The sequence below is a fragment of the Salvelinus sp. IW2-2015 genome, linkage group LG23, assembly GCF_002910315.2.
Source record: "Salvelinus sp. IW2-2015 linkage group LG23, ASM291031v2, whole genome shotgun sequence".
Taxonomy (NCBI): Eukaryota; Metazoa; Chordata; class Actinopteri; order Salmoniformes; family Salmonidae; genus Salvelinus; species Salvelinus sp. IW2-2015.
The window spans coordinates 26,662,249-26,682,613 of record NC_036863.1 but is presented as its reverse complement, the minus strand read 5'-3'; the positions used below and the strand labels follow the sequence as shown (position 1 = coordinate 26,682,613).

The following is a 20,365-nucleotide window of genomic DNA, read 5'->3' as shown; positions in this document are numbered from 1 at the left end:
GCGCCTGAACTGCCCGTCTGCCCGCGGCGCCTGAACTGCCTCGTCTGCCCAGCGGCGCTGAACTGCCCGTCGCCCAGCGGGCTGAACGGCCCGTCTGCCCAGCGCGCCTGAACTGCCCGTCTGCCCAGCGGGCCTGAACTGTTCGTCTGCCCAACGGCGCCTGAACTGCCCGTCTGCCCAGGCGCGCCTGAACTGCCCGTCTGCCCAACGGCCCTGAACTGTTCGTCTGCCCAATGCGCCTGAACTGTTCGTCTTGTCATGAGCCTGCAAAGCTGCCCGTCTGTCATGAGCCTGCAAAGCCGCCCGTCTGCCAAGAGCCTACAGAGCCGTCCGCCAGACAGGAGCCGCTAGAGCTTCCGCCAGACCGATCAGCCAGAGCCTTCGCCGACCGGAATCAGCCAGAGCTTCCGCCAGACGGATCAGCCAGAGCCTTCCGCCAGACCGGATCAGCCAGAGGCCTTTCCGCCAGACCGGATCAGCCAGAGCCTTCCGCCAGACCGGATCAGCCAGAGCCTTCCGCCAGACCGGATCAGCCAGAGCCTTCCGCCAGACCGGATCACCAGAGCTTCCGCCAGACCGGATCAGCCAGACCTTCCGCCAGATCGGATCAGCCAGAGTCCCTCAGCCCGGACCTGCCAGAGTCCCTCAGCCCGGATCTGCCAGAGTCCCTCAGCCCGGACCTGCCAGAGTCCCTCAGCCCGGACCTGCCAGAGTCCCTCAGCCCGGACCTGCCAGAGTCCTCAGCCCGGACCTGCCAGAGTCCCTCAGCCGGACCTGCCAGAGTTCCTCAGCCCGGAGCTGCTGCCCTTATCCCGATGCTGCCCCTTCATTTAGGTGGGTTTAGTTGGAGGGTGGTCATTGGGAGGGGGATACAGAAGCGGGGAGGTGACTATGGTGGTGTGGGGACAGCGTCCGGAGCCTGAGCCACCACCGTGGGTCAGATGCCCACCCAGACCTCCCCTAGACTTTGTGCTGTGCGCCCGGTGTTCGCACCTTAAGGGGGGGTTATGTCACGTCCTGACCTGTTTTCTCTTGTTTTGTATGTGTTTATTGGTCAGGGCGTGAGCGGGGTGGGCATTTCTATGTGTTGGTTTCATGTTGGGTTAAGGGGTGCCTGGTATGGCTCTCAATTAGAGGCAGGGTTTTGGCATTCCTCTGATTGAGAGTCATATTAAGGTAGGTTGTTCTCACTGTTTGTTTGTGGGTGATTGTCTCCTGTGTCTTCGTGTCAGTGTATGTGCACCACACGGGACTGTTTTGGCTGTCGTTCGTTTGATGTGGTCTGTTCCTGTTCCGTGAGTTCTGCGTGTAGTATGTAAGTTCCATGTTCAGGTCTGTCTACGTCGTGTTTGTTATTTTGTAATTTTCAAGTGTTTTCGTGTTCATTTCGTATTTCAATAAATATTCATTTATGTCATCATACCTCGCTGCGTGTTGGTCCGACCATGCTCCTCCTCTTCGGATGAAGAGGAGGAGGAACGCCGTAACAGTTCCTAATCCAAACTTAGGTATCGTAAAACATAAAAATCGATTACAATTTAAGACGGGATAAACTGTGTTCACATGGAAAGAACAGGGCTACTTCTCATTTCTCAAAGGATAAACATCATCCAATTTCTAAAGACTGTTGACATGTAAGTGGAAGCCATAGGAACTGCAACCAGATGCCTTAGCATAGAAAACTAATGGAAAACAGATTGACCTCAAATTTTTTCCCCCTGGATGGATTGTGTTGGGGTTTCGCCTGCCAAATCAGTTCTGTTATACTCACAGACATTATTCAAACAGTTTTATTAAACTTCAGAGTGATTTCTATCCAAGTCTATTAATAATGTGCATATCCTAGCTTCTGGGCCTGAGTATCAGGCAGTTTACTTTGGGCACGCTTTTCATCCGGACGTGAAAATACTGCCCCCTATCCCAAGAAGTTTGTAAAGAAAGTATGGAATGCAACAAAACATATTGCTACAGTAGTCAAGAGGGTCTGGAGGCCTATGAGTAACTTTATGAGGATTTTCACAACCAGAGCAAAATCTTTTACATACAGTACCAGTCAAAGGTTTGGACCACAGCTATTCATTCAAGGGTTTTTCTTATTTTTTTTACTATTTTCTACATTGTAGAATAATAGTGAAGACATCACAACTATGAAATAACACATGGAATCATGTAGTAACCAAAAAAGTGTTAAACAAATCAAAATATATTTTAGATTTGAGATTTTTTACAGTAGCCACCCTTTGCCTTGATGACAGCTTTACACACTCTTGGCATTCTCTCAACCAGCTTCACCTGGAATGCTTTTCCAACAGCTTTTAAGCAGTTCCCACATTTGCTGAGCACTTGTTGGCTGCTTTTCCTTCACTCTGTGGTCCAACTCATCCCAATCCATCTCAATTGGGTTGAGTCGGGTGATTGGTGAGGCCAGGTCATCTGATGCATCACCGTCTCTCCTTCTTGGTCAAATAGCCCTTACACAGCCTGGAGGTGTGTTGGGTCATTGTCCTGTTGAAAAGCAAATGATAGTCCCACTAAGCGCAAACCAGATGGGTTGGCATATCGCTGCAGAATGCTGTGGTAGCCATGCTGGTTAAATGTGTCTTGAATTCTAAATATATCACTGACAGTGTCACCAGCAAAGCACCCCCACACCTCCTCCTCCATGCTTCATGCTGGGAACCACACATGCGGAAATTGTCCGTTCACCTACTCTGCATCTCATAAAGACACGGCGGTTGAAACCAAAAATCTCAAATTTGGACTCATCAGACCAAAGGACAGATTTCCACCGGTCTAATGTCCATTGCTCGTGTTTTTTGGCCCAAGCAAGTCTCTTCTTATTATTAGTGTCCTTCAGTAGTGGTTTCTTTGCAGCAATTCGACCATGAAGACCTGATTCACGCAGTCTCCTCTGAAGTTGATGTTGAGATGTGTCTGTTACTTGAACTCTGTGTAGCAATTATTTAGAATGCAATTTCTGAGGCTGGTAACTCTAATGAACTTATCCTCTGGAGGTAACTCTGGGTCTTCCTTTCCTGTGGCGCTCCTCGTGAGAGCCAGTTTCATCATAGCGCTTGATGGTTTTTGAGACTGCACTTGAAGAAACTTTCAAAGTTCTTGAAATTTTTCGAAATTGACTGGCCTTCATGTCTTAAAGTAATGATGGACTGTCGTTTCTCTTTGCTTCTTTGAGCTGTTCTTGCCATAATATGGACTTTGTTTTTACCAAATAGGGCTATCTTCTGTACACCCCCCCTACCTTGTCTCAAACGCATTAAGGAAAGAAATTCCACAAATTAACTTTTAACTTCTCTAGGGTAGGGGGCAGCATTCGGAATTTTGGAGGAAATGCATGCCCAAATTAAACTGCCTGCATCTCAGGCCCAGAATATATGATATGCATATAACTGGTAGATTTTGATAGAAAACACTCTAAAGTTTCCAAAACTGTTAACCTGTTTGGGCTGCAGGGGCAGTATTGAGTAGCTCTGATAAAAGGTGCCCATTTCAAACTCGTACTCAATTCTTGCTCGTACAATATGCATATTATTATTACTATTGGATAGAAAACAATCTCTAGTTTCTAAAACCGTTTGAATTATTTCTCTGAGTGAAACAGAACTCATTTGGCAGCGAAATTCCTGACAGGTACTGCAAAATCTGAAAATGTTGACCCTGTTCTAGGATCAGTTTAAAACTCTGTATGTATCCTATGGGTCGACATGAACTGCACGCGCCTTCCCCTGGATGTCAGTAACCAATGATAATTGGAATGGAGTTTCTAGGCAGATCTCAGACCTTATAAAAGCCCATGGCATGGGGGGTGCACTCTTTTCATTGTTCGTCATTGCGCAAAGCAGGACCTCAGCATGGCGTTCGGAAAAGCTCAAGTTATCGGCCTTAGATATATCCGTCTGTGATTTAATTCGATATAGGTGTTAGAAACATCATAACGAAGTTATTTTAAACCGAGTTATATCAGTTTATGCGAGTATATTGCGATTTTCGGATTTTCCTTAGTATTGCGTTTTGAAGATTTGGGCATGTCTGCGCCACATAGCTAATGTTAGCTGCTATTCCAAAGTTGAAGAAGGACGTGGTTTACAATTTCTCTGGCCCAAGCAAGTCCTGCTCAGTCACACCGATTTCTTTTTGAAAAAGGACAACCTTGCTCCATATAGATTTATGATTTTGATCGTTTGCCATAATAGTTATATGATGTCGTTGTTTATGATTTTTCTTAATTTGCGCATGCTTAAATGTAACCGAGTAAAAATGTAGTAAAAGGATTTGTCCGCCATTAATTTCGGCACTGGTCTGGCTGTAACGCACATCGTATGTCTAGTAACGATAATTTTAAAAATCTAACACCAGCGGTTGCATTAATAACTAATGCATCTTTCTATTTGCTGTCCAACTGGAACTTCTTCGGCGCCGAAAAAGAGATGGCCGCCGCTCGCTTCGCGTTCTGGAAAATATGCAGTATTTTGTTTTTTTTATGTTTTATTTCTTACATCGTACCCCAGGTAATCTAGTGTTCTATTACATACAGTCGGGAGAACTACTGAATATACGATTAACGTCAACTCATCATCGTTCCTACCGGAATATGACTTCCCGAAACGGATCCAGTGTTTTGCCTTCCACCCAATACAATGGATGATCCCAGCCGGCGACCCTGTGCGACGCCGTAAAAGGGGCAAACGAGGCGGTCTCCTGGTCAGGCTTCGGAGACGGGCACATCGCGCTCCACTCCCTAGCATACTACTCGCCAATGTCCAGTTCTTGACAATAAGGTTGATGAAATCGAGCACGGGTAGCATTCCAGAGAACATCAGGGATGCAACGTGCTCTGCTTCACGGAAACATGGCTAACTCAAGGACGCTAACGGAGTCGGTGCAGCCAGCTGGTTTCTTCATGCTCGCGCCGACAGAACAAACATCTTTCTGGTAAGAAGAGGGGCGGGGGTGATGCCTTATTTTGCATAATCACGAGAACGTGGTGTGATCATCTATACAAACACAGAACTCAAGTCATTCTGTTCAATGATCTAGAATCTCCTCACAATCAAATGTCGACCGCATTATCTACCAAGGGAATTCTCTTCGATCATAATCACAGCCGTATATATTCCCCCCCAAGCAGACACATCGATGGCCCTGCTGAACGAACTTTATCTGACTTACTGATTCCATGTAGCTGGGATTTTAACAAAGGCTAATCTAAAAACAAAACTCCCTAAATTCTATCAGCATATCGATTGTGCTACCAGGGCTGGAAAAACCCTAGATCATTGTTTATACTAATTTCCGCGACGCATATAAGGCCCTCCCCCGCCCCCCTTTCGGAAAAGCTGACCACGACTCCATTTGTTGATTCCAGCCTACAAACAGAAACTAAAACAACAAGCTCCCGCGCTCAGGTCTGTTCAACGCTGGTCCGACGCCAATCCTGAATCCACGCTTCAAGACTGCTTCGATCCACGCGGATTGGAATATGTTCCGCATTGCGTCCAAGCAACAATATTGAACGAATAGCTGGATTGCGGTGGCGAGTTCATTAGAAGTAGCTTTCATCTACGATGTCGTACCCCCCGCAACGATTAAAACATTCCCAAACCAGAAAAAACCTGGATTGACGGCAGCATCTCGGCGTGAAAAAACTGAAAGATGCGAATTTAACCACTGCTTTTGAACCAGGACAATTGTCGTACCTGCCTGAAGCTATGTTACCGAGACTACAACACAGTGTTATTAGCTATTCTCTTTCATCGCAAGGTTCATTCATAACAGGCTAGTCCCAGTACAGAGGACATAATCGTAGGCTCGCAATTCAATCAATGCTCACCAAACAAGAATATAGAAAGGTTAATGTTGGAGACCGCAGAGGTCAATTACAGTCAGTCACGGATTACTAAGAAACAAAACCAAGGGGGCCCCCCCCCCGGGTCGCGGACCAGGAATAGTCTTGCTGCCCAGACATGTGCCAACTCCTAAACATACTTTTTTGCCTCGGCCTTTGGGAGGACATACAGTGCCCACTGACACTGGCGCCCCTACCAAACACCTGTCGGGCTCTCCTTCACTGCGACCGAGTAGGGAGTAAAACAATTTAAACGTGTTTGTGGTCTCTCGTTAACCCTGCGCAACGTGCTGGCCGCTCATGGCCTCAGACTGGTCTTCCCCCAAGCCGCATCACACTCAGAGCATTGCGAGTCACAGACCAGCTGTTGTCTCTGGTGTTGAAACATTGGCTCTCTTTCCCTCAGGTGTGTGATTTACCGTCGATATATTCATATCCTTATGTCTACAATTCTACATTTCTGTCGCCAGTCTGGCTGTTCCCAGCTCATGCTCAAGTAGATGAAAGACCAGACCAATTGTGTGTCCTGTTCCTCAATGATATACGCCGTAAGGTACTTTGACGCTGACTCTTACGAGACCTATCCGTCGACCCGGTAGCAACTCACCTTCTACCTTCATTCTATGACATAATGTTGCGGTTAGTTCGTATTTTGATACTGTTCTCATACGTTAGGACATGATCAGCCCGCTCCCCTAGTTCCTCTCACCTGGATCACCTACCTAAGACCCACTTACCAATTTGCGTTCAGGCCGAAAACCCAACACATCAGGTCCACATCGACGCAATCGCGAAGACCTACCACTGGCTCTACACTCGCCCCTCACCCACTCTCGAGACAAGAGGAATACCCATGTGAGAATGACATGTTTCATCGATATATAGGACTCTGAAAGCCATTGTACTTACCCAATAATAGATAACTCCTTCCATAATATACTCGTACTCAAAGCTCCAGAAACAGCAGGACCCTGTGGTCTTCAACTCGCACGCCATAGGGCTGGATGGCAACTGGGTACCTGGACTTTCTTTTGCACGGGCCCGCCTCCCTTCTATCCGTCAGGTCCGCGAGATGGTTAAACTGGTAACACATCTCCACCCCGCTATCTCTCAATTAACTGGGGCCCCACAAGGGTGTCAGTTTTGGTTAGACACCTCTACCTGTTACCTCCCTGTTTTCACCTCATTACGGAGGCATCAAAATGCTGGGCCAATGCACGAGCCTCCACTAAGAACTCAATCATCAAAGTTTGCGGATGACACACAGTGGTAGGCCTTGATTACCAAAAACGATCGAGACGGCTTACCTACAAGGTGACTCAGACAGGTGAGGGCCCTACCGGTGAGTAAAGACTTATGTTATACTGGTGTGTCAAGGAGAGATCAATCCTCCACCCAACATCCACACGTCAATCACAACAACACAGCGCAGAAGGAGGTTGATGTTCATTGACTTTCAGGTCACCAAACAAGCATGAGGGCAGCACTCTCCGCCCTTTACTGGAGCCACTGTACAATCGAAGCGGTTTGGGTCAGTAGTGGAAGAAGGTGGAAAGTCTTTAGATCCTCGGATGTAACACATGCCACGGACAAAGCGAGATATGGGTCCACCTCACACAGGACAGGCGTTGTGGGAAGAGGCGCGAGCAAGGTCACGCGATTCTTCAACCTGCAGGAGGCTGAGAAATTCGGCTGTGTCACCAAATAAGTAATTGTCTGCAACAAACTTCTAACAAGATGCACAATCTAAGGGAGCATCCTAGTCGGGCTTGTATCTACGCGTTCCTCTCGTACGGGCAAGTGTCTGCCGTCCCACAACGGCGTGAAGGCTCTCCAGAGAGGTATGATGAGTCTGCAGAACGCCATCACCGGAAGGGCAAAGATGGATTGAAAAAGAATGCACCAGTCAAATCTGTGTCTGACTCATTGGTAAAACAGATTTCTATACCCTGCCCTCCAGGACACCTACATCTAGGCGCTGGTCACGCTACGGTAATTGCGTACAAATCAAACGGCATCCCCAAGGTATCAACATACTCCACTCACAAAGCCACTGCTGACGTGTTTCGACCCCGGCTTCATACCTAGAGCGGTGCGTGGAGGTCAGTTACAGGTGCATCAACAGCAGGGACCGAGAGACTGACTAAAGCTACTGCAGCTATCTATTCGACAGGCCAAGGCTGTTTCATTCTGTCACTTTGTTGTTATACAGCCACCGCACATAACTACTTCCTATTCGTGGCTCCTGGGCCTGCCTATATTACAATATTAGTATCTCGGTCTCTATTAAGGCCCACACTTTGTAGATAAAGAATGGTCGAGTAGCCAGAACATATGTAATACACATCAGTTCGCTCACCATACTCCATCTCTCTCAATGACCACTTAATATAATAGTAACATGTTAGCATACCTTCTACACCCTCTTCCTCTCACTCTACCATTGGTATGTAGTGATAGTTGAGTAACCTCCTTATATCACTCTACTCAGATATTGCCATCTTTATTAAATACATGACACTAGCCACTGTAAACTATGCATGTTGAGTTATGTTACATACCCTACTGCGTACTCATCTCCTAGTAATTGGTGTTTTGTAATACCAGTTTGACTCCCATTATGTGTATACATCTGTCTGCCCTTCTTTTGTCGAGCTATTCGCAGCATATGCCGTTCTGTACCACCACTCATTCATATGATCGTTTGTGTATTATTCCCTTCATTCTTTGTCCCTTAATCACTATGTAAAGCTTTTACTCGTGTTCTCTGGTTACTTATGAGACCCAATTCTGTGGTTGTGTGTTGTGGAATAGTTAGGTTAGATTACTTGTGTGGTTTAATTACTGCGCTAAGTGATGTCTGAGAACTTCAGACTACACTAGAATTTCGCTCACTACCTTGCAGTTACTTATAACATTCTGCTAACATTCAGTGTGAGGAGCTGCAATATAAATGAATTTGATTATGATTTTGATTGATTTTTGATAGCTGTTATCTTTTTAGTCAAGTTTGACCGTTATTTAATCGATTAGTTACTTATAGGTGCCTCTCCAAGAATTGGGATCGCCGGCTCAGACATGCCTGGAAATGGAGTCCTGGCTACTGATCACATGGGTGCCATATAAACCACCTGATTATGTCGCGTGCTTAATATCTACATGCTGCACATTTTCGAACAAAAACCTATAGTGCGAAATTGAGTGGGACAATTTATGAGTGTGTACAGGCGACTGTTCATCTGATGAAGTTTTATCAAGGTTAGTCAAATTGATTATTTTATCTATTTGGCTGATTAGTTACGATCGCTAACCTTTGCTTGAGGGACCTAGCTGGCCTAGGTAAATGTGGCGTTGCTGTTGTCTTAACGAGTCTGGGGTGGTTTTTTCTTTTTCTAAAAATAGTAAGCTCAATTAGACTGCTATATGTGTGTTTTAACGCTGTAGAAACACTTAAAAAAATCTGCACATAAATTGCCTGGGATGTCCAATTGTATGGGCTTTCATTGACGTACGCGGCAAGGATGTGTATTTTTTCGAAAGTTTTTTTATTTTACTGATAGTTAGGTATTTCGCACGATTAGGCCACTAGCTGTGATGCATAGTGGTTTCTGCCTTCTTGCTCAACGCTAGTTTTCTCAGTTTGCTATCTAAGCCAATTGGATATTATGAACTGTGATTTTACCTGAACTATTGCACATTTTTCTGTAACCAAATAATCAGTTATCCTTCTTGCAAACTATATAAATATTAATTACTCTCTAGTCACAGGGACTGTACAAGTTTGTGATGAAGTTTTTTACTTGGTCAGGGACAAACGTACTAGCACCATACTTTATATCTTCTGTATTTGAGTCTGAATATGGTGGACAGAATGTTCTGTTCTATCCTATAGTTCGAAACAAAGGACATTGCGAGAAAAAAAAGTTGTGTCTTTTGCTATGGTGGTTAGCTAATAGAAATACATATTGTGTCTTCCCTGTAAAACATTTAAAAAATCGGAAATGATGGCTGGATTCACAAGATCTGTATCTTTCATTTGGTGTCTTGGACTTGTGATTTCATGAACATTTTATTATATGATATCCCTGTAGCTTTAGGCTAGGCTATGCTATGCTAGTCAGCTTTTTTGATGGGGGGATCCCGGATCCGGGTTTGTGACTCGTTAGAGGTTAAGAACTAGTGTATCTATCATTTCCTATACAACATGTATTTTTTAGTCATGTTTATAAATAGTTATTTGGTCAGAATATGTGAGTGTCAGATAAATATCCGGACGTTGTGGGAAAAATATTCTACGTTAGCACAATGTATAACCACTGATTTCAGCTCTAAATATGCACATTTTCAAACAAAACATAAGTGTATGTATAACCTGATGTTATAGGACTGTCATCTGATGAAGCTTATCAAGGTTAGTCAAAAATTATATATCTTTTGCTGGTTTGTTACGATCGCTAACTTTTGCTGCTGGGAAATGGCTTGTGTTTCTGGCTATTGTGGTAAGCTAATATAATGCTATATTGTGTTTTCGCTGTAAAACACTTAATAAATCGGAAATATTGGCTGGAATCACAAGATGTTTATCTTTCATTTGCTGTACACCATGTATTTTTCATAAATGTTTTATGATGAGTATTTAGGTATTTCACGTTGCTCTCTGTAGTTATTCTTGCTGCTTCGGTGCTATTTGTGATTGTAGCTGCAATGTAAAACTATGGTTTATACCTGAAATATGCAAATATTTCGAACAAAACATAGATTTATTGTATAACATGTTATAAGACTGCCATCTGATGAAGTTGTTTCTTGGTTAGTGACTAATTCTATCTCTATTTGGGGGTTTTGTGCAAGCTACCTGTGCTGTGAAAGAAATGTCTGTGCTTTTTTGTATTTGGTGGTGAGCTAACATAAATATACGTGGTGTTTTCGCTGTAAAACATTTAAAACATCGYKCYTGTTGGCTGGATTCACAAGATGTTTATCTTTCATTTGCTGRATTGGACTTGTTAATGTGTGAAAGTTAAATATTTCAAAAAAATATTTTTTGAATTTCGCGCGCTGCCTTTTCAYTGGAATGTGGGGGCTAGACAGGTTAAAAAATCTGACACCGTGGTTGGATTCACAAGCAGTTCATCTTTAAARCTATGTAAAATATGTTTTGTTTTCTGAATTTTTATAATGAGTATTTCTGTATATGAAGTTGGCGCCCACCAGTTTCACTGGCTGTTGAAGAGGTGGGACGCTACCGTCTCACGTGCCCAAGAGAGGTTAACAAGGCATACCAGTCAATTGAAATGCATTCCAGGTGACTACCTCATGAAGCTGGTTGAGAGAATGCCAAGAGTGTGCAAAGCTATCATCAAGGCAAAGGGTGGCTACTGTAAAAAATCMAAAATCTAAAATGTTTAACACTTTTTTTGGTTACAACATGATTCCACTATAAAATGATTCCATTTTATAGTTTTGATATCTTCACTATTACTCTACAATGTAGAAAATAGTACAAATAAAGAAAAACACTTGAATGAGTAGGTGTCACACCCTGATCTGATTCACCTGTCTTTGTGTTTGTCTCCACCCCCCTCCAGGTGTCGCCCATCTTCCTCATTAACCCCAGTGTACTTATACCTGTGTTCTCTGTTTGTCTGTTGCCAGTTTGTTTTGTTTCGTCAAGCCTACCAGCGTCTTTGTCCGTGCTCCTGGCTGGCTCTAGTTCCTGGTTTCCTGGTTTTGACCATTCTGCCTGCCCTGACCCTGAATCTGCCTGTCGTTCTGTAACTTGCAATACCACCCTGGATTACTGAACTCTGCCTACCCTGAGCCTACCTGCTGTTCTGTACCTTTCGGACTCTGCTCTGGACTACTGACCTCTGCCGGCCCTTGACCTGTTGTTCTCCTGCCCCCTTGTTTGAGTAATACACTTTTGTTACTTCAAAACTGTCTTCATCTGGGTCTTCTCCTGAGCCTTGCCAGTAGGTGTGTCAACTTTTGACTGGTACTGCACCTGTAGTACAAGCGTCCTATCCCTCAACTTTATTTAAAGTAATTCTTAATTTGCTGAGGTACAGTTTTATTGTAATACAAGTGCATTCATGAGGCAGTAGACTCATAAAACAGTGTAGTTAAAAGAGACACACAGAAGCATTTATGTGGTGTTATGATATGGGGTAAGGTTAGTGTTAGGACAGACTTTCCCTGGTTTAGGGAAAGGGGGATACCTTGTCAGTTGTACAACTGAATACATTCAACTGAAAAATGTCTTCTGCATTTAATCCAACCCCTCTGAATCAGAGGTGCGGGTGTCTGCCTTAATCAAAATCCAAATCTTCAGCGCCCAGTGGGTTAACTGCCTTGCTCAGAACAACAGATTTTTACTTTGTCAGCTCGGGGATTTGATCCAGCAAACTTTTGGTTACTGGCGCAATGCTTTAACCACTAGGCTATTTATAAGCACATGTACTGCCAATAAAAGTTATTGTCAGTCAGAGTACCAGCTTGGAGTCATGAGGCTGCTGGTTGGTGGCCATGAGGCCTTTAGTTTGGTTTTGTTTCTTTACTTTGGGCATGCTMTTTGTTTTCTTTTTGTATTTATTGTCAACATCTGCGCAAATCAACAATCTGTTTGGACTGCCCAACCAAGAGGTCAAGAGAGACAGAGCTGGCCCTGGACCAAGCTAAGGTTGCTGTCTCCCTGGGCACATGTACATTCAACAACTACGCACATAAACTGATTTCTCAAAAATAAACATCCTCTCACTGTCAACTGTGTTTATTTTCAGCAAACTTAACATATGTAAATATTTGTAGGAACATAAGATTCAACAACTGAGACATAAACTGAACAAGTTCCACAGACATGTGACCAACAGAAATTGAATAATGTGTCCCTGAACAAAGGGGGGTTCAAAATCAAAAGTAACAGTCAGTATCTGGTGTGGCCACCAGCTGCATTAAGTACTAAAGTGCATCTCCTCCTCATGGACTGCACCAGATTTGCCAGTTCTTGCTGTGAGATGTTACCCTACTCTTCCATCAAGGCACCTGCAAGTTCCCGGACATTTCTGGGGCGAATGGCCCTAGCCCTCACCCTCCGATCCAACAGGTCCCAGACGTGCTCAATGGAATTGAGATCCGGGCTCTTTGCTGGCCATGGCAGAACACTGACATTCCTGTCTTGCAGGAAATCACGCACAGAACGAGCAGTATGGCTGGTGGCATTGTCATGCTGGAGGGTCATGTCAGGATGAGCCTGCAGGAAGGGTACCACATGAGGGAGGAGGATGTCTTCCCTGTAACGCACAGCGTTGAGATTGCCTCCAATGACAACAAGCTCAGTCCGATGATGCTGTGACACACTGCCCCAGACCATGACGGACCCGCCACCTCCAAATCGATCCCGCTCCAAAGTACAGGCCTCGGTGTAACGCTCATTCCTTCAACGATAAACGCGAATCCGACCATCACCCCTGGTGAGYCAAAACCGTGACTCATCAGTGAAGAGCACTTTTTTGCCAGTCCTGTCTGGTCCAGCGATGGTGGGTTTGTGCCCATAGGCAACGTTGTTGCCGGTGATGTCTGGTGAGGACCTGCCTTACAACAGGCCTACAAGCCCTCAGTCCAGCCTCTCTCAGCCTATTGTGGACAGTCTGAGCACTGATGGAGGGATTGTGCGTTCCTGGTGTAACTCGGGCAGTTGTTGTTGCCATGCTGTACCTGTCCCGAAGGTGTGATGTTCGGATGTACCGACTCTGTGCAGGTGTTGGTGCACGTGGTCTGCCACTGCGAGGACGATCAGCTGTCCTTCCTGTCTCCCTGTTGCGCTGTCTTAGGCGTCTCACAGTATGGACATTGCAATGTATTGCCCTGGCCACATCTGCAGTCCTCATGCCTCCTTGCAGCATGCCTAAGGCACGTTCACGCAGATGAGCAAGGACCCTGGGCATCTTTCTTTTGGTGTTTTTCAGCGTCAGTAGAAAGGCCTCTTTAGTGTCCTAKGTTTTCATAACTGTGATCTTAATTGCCTACCGTCTAAGCTGTTAGTGTCTTAACGAATGTTCCACAGGTGCATGTTCATTAATTGTTTATGGTTCATTTAACAAGCATGAGAAACAGTGTTAAAACCCTTTACAATGAAGATCTGTGAAGTTATTTGGATTTTTACGAATTATCTTTGAAAGACAAGGTCCTGAAAAAGGGACGTTTCTTTTCTTGCTGAGTTTAGATGCACATCTTAAATTCGGTTACAGACCAGTTAACTAGGCCTAAGACCCCTAGACTTAGCGAGTGCAACAGTATTAGCAGGCTAGTTAATCGGTTTCATAAGTGTCTAGAAGCTTTCCCATGCATACCCCATTCAGAGGACATGTTTATGTGTTTCTAAATGGGGAAACAATACAAGGATGTGCTAAAAACACCAGGAAACACAACCCCAGCTGGGACTATAGAGGAAAATCACAGTACGGGATGCCAAAACATCAATGTTTTCACTACAGTAAGAAATAAACTAAAATAAAGATCGTAAAATAAGGAAGATTCACTCCCTTTCCTCTCTGAAGATTTTTTTTCTCCAGTCCTAAAACATATCCTGTCAATGAAGGTAGGTTAATTTCCTTACTGTTAGCATGCTAGCATGCTCCTCTAACCCCATGAGGTCATCATGTCTGGACTCCTGAACAGCAATCTGTAGACACAGATTTTACCTCACTTCCTAGTATTGTCTCAGTTCTGTGACAGCACGACCCATAAATCAGACCGATACATTACTTGGGCTTATTCGACATTACAGATTATCCTCAAATCAGCTTGCAACCTAAATAGCTACTCATTATTATTTGTAGATCAATCAGTCAGTCAGTTACATTTTACCCACAAAGTATTGCAGATTTGATGCTCTCTAACATGGCCACTAACTGAGAGTTGGGAGTAATGATGAGAGGTGAGACAGGTAGATGAGGTGATAGACAGGAGCAGTATGTAATATTTAACACATATTAGATTTCTTGGTGTTTTTTTAAAAGACCCTGCTTAGAAACACCTAAAATTGCCTAGTATTGCTTTTTACCTTTTCATAATCCAAATAGCATCAGTTGCAGCAAGGATGTGAAGAGGTTTTGTCTTGTTAATGTTTTTGCTATTGTCAACCTCGCAAACAAGAACCAATCATTTAGGAAGTTGTACACAACAGCAACAGCCAGACGGTAAAATGCTAATTAGCAGCATCACGTGGCGTTCTAAAAAGTATGTTACTCTCATGGATTTCTATTCCTTTGCTACTTCTGGTATTGAATTGACATTTGGAGCTAGTTGCAGGTGAAAATGATACATGTAACTCTTGAGCCTACCTTGATGCTGTTGAAGGGGCCCCTGCTTCTTGAGGGAGGAGTCGACCTCTGTGAATCAGAGTTCAGCTGGAGGTCGCTGGCTGTCATATCTGCAGAGACGGAGGAGGAAGCGAGACATCACACTCGCTAGTTTTTTCTGGTTCATATACTGCCAATGAACTAAGCAGAACAGACCCAGCTGCTAACGCATTGGTGCCGATGGAAAAGTCACCCCCTTAAGCAGACTGAAACTGACAATTTCTTCTAATGGTTAACGGCCTGAGTAGGATATCTTAATTTATCCACCGTTGTTGATACCTGTCGGTCACACTTGCCCAACTTACTGATCCGACCCAGGGAATATAAACAATTATTGTAATGTTTACACTTTTGAAAGTCTCTCACCCTATCACACAATGTTATGCAAATGAGTTGCTGTATGTGGGAGGCATGCTGAGAGAGAGTTTTTGGGAAGGCATTTAGTGCACCCCAGCACTGACCAGCCGCACAATCTGTTCATCCAAATGAAACACAACTTGATTATTTCATGGTAAATCAGTGTACTGGACTGTTTACGCTAGTCAACAAACAATGTGCGAATTCCAGTGGCCTTCGTTAAAATACTATAGAAATTACACAATAATTCCAGTCAGACTATATTCCTTGTACTCTGGTTACTGTGTATCCTCAATCTTTATACTCACTTTGTATCTCTATACTTTGGACTTCTGCTTACTGTAATCTCCGCTGGTGTTATGTATCTACTGCTATTGTTTAATGCAGATGTGCTATTCATTTAAATCATATTGAGACACGGTGCTCTGTGTTAGTATTCAGATTGAAGAGAAATGATCTGCATTTTCATTAGAATGGGGAAAAAGAGCTGTTTCCCTGTGCATGGTCAGGTTTCCTGTATACCCAGGCAGGTGTGTTATATGACTTGAGATGGGGAGTTTTATGCCCTGTCAAAGTGCACATGTCTGCAGCTCCATGGTGTTTAACTGAAACAGCTGGAGATCCTCCAGGACTACAGATATAGGATTTTAATTTGCATCAGTTGCATGTGGTTGTCTGTGTAGGGGAGAAATATATCTGGATTACAGATATTAAGATAACCTTGACTCCCAAGTAACTCTCACTCACTCATATTGCAATGTGTGTGTGTGTGTGGTTGTACATGTGTGAGATAAAATCAACACACCATTTTGACAGCCTTGACTCTAAGCAAATCCCCACTCCAACATATTGAATCATATTGAAATATGTGTGTGTATGGTACAGATTACTATTAAGGGGTAAATCCCCCTTGGACTGACTCTGCTAGTTTAGTTTTCCTGTCCAGGGGAGATTTCTGGAATATGGGATGTAGTGTGGTTGTCCATTCTCCCCCACAAATTGCACAATGCTGAGAAAGAGAGGGGGAGTGAGAGAGAAAGAAAAAGAGAGAGGGGGGACAGACAGACAGACAGACAGACAGACAGACAGACAGACAGACAGACAGACAGACAGATAGATAGATAGATAGATACAGTAGATAGATACAGTAGATAGATAGTCAATGAAAGTCATCACTCCTCCCCTCAAGACTCCCAAGCTGTAATGACATGCTTCCCTCTGAATTGTAACAGTTTGGTAAATTACTGTGCATATTACACACAAGATCAGACCAAACAATGCAGTAAAAAAAAAGATCTGACCTGCAGACCACAAAGAGTAGAGGTTGCGTAGCACTGCCCACTGAAACACACTATGGAGAAGCATTTCCAGATGTGTGACCTTCATTTAACTAGGCAAGTCAGATGCATTACATACTGCCGGTATCATCAACTAGATTCAGCCACGGGACAATTTTTTCTTGAGCGGATGGTCAGGGAACATAATTACATATAATTTGTAAACTGGAAATTGACTGCAAGAAGCCCAAACATATATAATGTTTGACTAAAACATAATAATTTCAAACCTTGCTTACATTTGTATACGGTCACGTTGTGCCTCTCTGTTATGTGTGGGAATACTTGGGAACAGATTTCGTAAATTAAAATCACTTGGAGCTGATTTCCTGGTGTTTTTTTAATGTCCAACAATGAACATTTCACACACACACACAAAAAACAAATACAGTACCAGTCAAAAGTTTGCACACACCTACTCATTCAAGGGTTTTTCTTTATTTGTACTATTTATAGAATAATAGTGAAGACATCAAAACTATGAAATTACACATATGGAATCATGTAGTAACCAAAAAAGTGGTTGAGAGAATGCCAAGAGTTTGCAAAGCTGTCATCAAGGCAAAGGGTGGCTACTTTAAAGAAACTCAAATATATAATATATTTTGATTTGTTTAACACTTTTTTGATTATTACATGATTCCATATGTGTAATTTCATAATTTTGATGTAAAAAAGGGCCAATGCACTTATGCTGCCATATATAGTGTTTTGTAGGGAGTTGTGTATGTTTGTGTAACACAGGAGTTGTTGCATCTGCTGTCAGCAGAGATAAGATGAGTGGGAGATACCTACCAATCAGATGTGGAATGTCATCAAAAACAAATTCTGAACCATCATATACCACAACAGCGGGATTGGAATTACGGGTCATGGAAATAACAACCTTCATTTCAGACTCCTCAAATTCATACACACAAAAGCAATACTTTTAAGATGAGGTATTACTAACCCCTTGGTGTTAATTGTTAGGCGCATGCTCTAAATGCCAGAAGGACAGTTCAACCACACACATGCTCCAAACAGCAACCTTTCCTTTCACACATACGCACTACACACTGCACACTAACTGAGATAATAGTGTCTGAGTCCTCACTACTGGAGTTAGTGGATCACAGTTAAAAGCAGTAGTACAGAACAGTACAGTTGTTTACTTACTCTGTAGATGGAGCTGTGGTGTAGGGGTGTTCTGTGTCCAGTCCTGTCATAGAGCTATGGTGTAGTGTTGCGTTCAGTATCCACTCCTCATTCACTCTGAACACTACTAAGCTTGGAATCACAGGAGGTAGCTCTCACTTGATGAAATAGGCGTGCTCATTGTTAAGGAATTCCATGACCTGTGTTGAGTGGGGCTAGAAGTGGGAGGGGGAATTCTATAGTAAACTGTAGTATCCCTCGATCATGTGTAGTACTTACTATAGAATGTTGTAATATACTATAGAATAATATAGTAAATACTACAGTATTATCCACAAAAAAACACTGTTGTAAATACTACGATAATGTTCGCAAAAACACTAGTCTGCAAAAGCACTAGACTTTTTAAAACTATAGTAAAAACGAAAGTATTTAATTTGCATGTACCCGGCCCATTCCCATATCCATTTCCCAAAACATGCCACCCATAAGTGAGAAACCTACATGCCAAGTATATTTATCGTATATTGTGTTCGCTACATGTTATAGAAAAAGAGCAGAAGCTCTGAACTATCCTTTTAGACCTCAGTCCTACCTACAGGTTAAAGCAAATTTGCTCTTTTAGTAAACCCCAGTAGGTTTCCTGAAGGAAAAACCCTCCACTTCTATGTCAAAGATAATAAAACACTATAGTAAATACTACAGTAATGTCTGCAAAAACACTACAGTAAATACTACAGTATACTAAAATCTGCAAAAACACTACATTAATTACTATATCAAATCACATTTTATTGGTGTCAAAGTCGTGTGTGTATAGGTGGCAGGGAAGTCAGGCGCAGGAGAATCAAACATAAGGTAATGGAGTTGTTTAATAACAATAAATAAAACATAACTCAAACTATAATAACAATAAAACAAAGTGGGTACGAGGACCCGTCGCGCACCAATACAAAAACACGAAACTGAACATCAAACAATCTCTGACAAAGACATGAGGGGAAACAGAGGGTTAAATACACAACAAATGAGTGGGATTGAAACCAGGTGTGTAGGAAGACAAGACAAAACCAATGGAAAATGAAAAAAGGATCAATGATGGCTAGAAGACCACGTCACCGCCGAGCACCGCCCGAACAAGGAGAGGCTTCGACGTGACAGTACCCCCCCCCGGGCACCGGCCTCGGGGACGACCCGGAGGGCGAGGCGCAGGGCGATCCGGATGGAGACGGTGGAAATCTTGCAGCATGGAAGGATCTAGCACGTCCTCCACCGGAACCCAGCATCTGTCCTCCGGACCGAACTCCTCCCAGTCCACGAGGTACTGAAGGCCCCTCGCTCCACGTCTCGAATCCAAGATGGATCGAACGAAGTATGCCGGGACCCCCTCGATGTCCAGAGGGGGCGGAGGAACATCTCGCACTTCAGCCTCCTGGAGCGGGCCAGCCACCACCGGCCTGAGGAGAGACACATGGAACGAGGGGTTCATTTGGTAATTAGCGGATAGCTGTAACCTATAACATACCTCGTTCACTCTCCTCAGGACTTTAAACGTCCCCACAAACCGCGGACCCAGCTTCCGGCAGGGCAGGCGGAGGGGCAGGTTTCGGGTCAAGAGCCAGACCCTGTCCCCTGGTGCGAACACCGGGGCCTCACTGCGGTGACGGTCTGCGCCAACTTTCTGGCGTAGTATGGCGCGCTGAAGGTGGACGTGGGCGGCCTCCCAGGTTTCCTCCGCGCACCGGAACCAACTGTCCACCGCAGGAACCTCGGTCTGACTCTGATGCCAAGGAGCCAGAACCGGCTGATACCCTAATACACATTGAAAGGGAGAAAGGTTAGTGGAGGAGTGGCGGAGCGAGTTCTGGGTCATCTCTGCCCATGGCACGAACTTCGCCCACTCCTCCGGCCGGTCCTGGCAATAAGACCGCAGAAACCTACCCACATCCTGGTTAACTCTCTCCACCTGCCCATTACTCTTGGGGTGAAAACCTGAGGTAAGGCTGACTGAGACCCACAGACGTTCCATGACCCTTGACGTGAACTGGGGACCCCGATCAGACACTATATCCTCAGGCACCCCATAGTGCCGGAAAACGTGTGTAAACAGGGCCTCCGCAGTTTGTAAGGTCGTAGGGAGACCGGGCAAAGGGAGGAGACAGGACTTAGAAAAACAATCCACAACGACCAGGATCGTGGTGTTACCCTGTGAAAGTGGAACATCATTTTAAAAAATCCACCGGCAGGTGCGACCACGGCCGTTGTGGAACGGGTAAGGTTTGTAACTTATCTCTGGGCAGGTGTCTAGGAGC

General features: G+C 44.2%; 1 protein-coding gene across 2 annotated transcripts in view; it reads right to left on the bottom strand.

Annotated features, from left to right (window-relative positions):
• LOC111950674 (solute carrier organic anion transporter family member 2B1) overlaps positions 1-18,188 on the bottom strand; it is a 32,923-nt gene extending 14,735 nt beyond the window's left edge. Inside the window, exons 1-2 of one of the 2 annotated variants that reach the window (XM_023968453.2) lie at positions 18,075-18,188; positions 15,205-15,293 (exon numbers count right to left, since the gene is read on the bottom strand). In XM_023968453.2, coding sequence (XP_023824221.1) covers positions 15,205-15,291 — 87 coding nt within the window. In that variant the 5' untranslated portion in view covers positions 15,292-15,293; positions 18,075-18,188. The remainder of the gene's footprint in view (positions 1-15,204; positions 15,294-18,074) is intronic. The other variant, XM_070434452.1, reaches the window with a different exon arrangement.
• Positions 18,189-20,365: the final 2,177 nt, after the last annotated feature.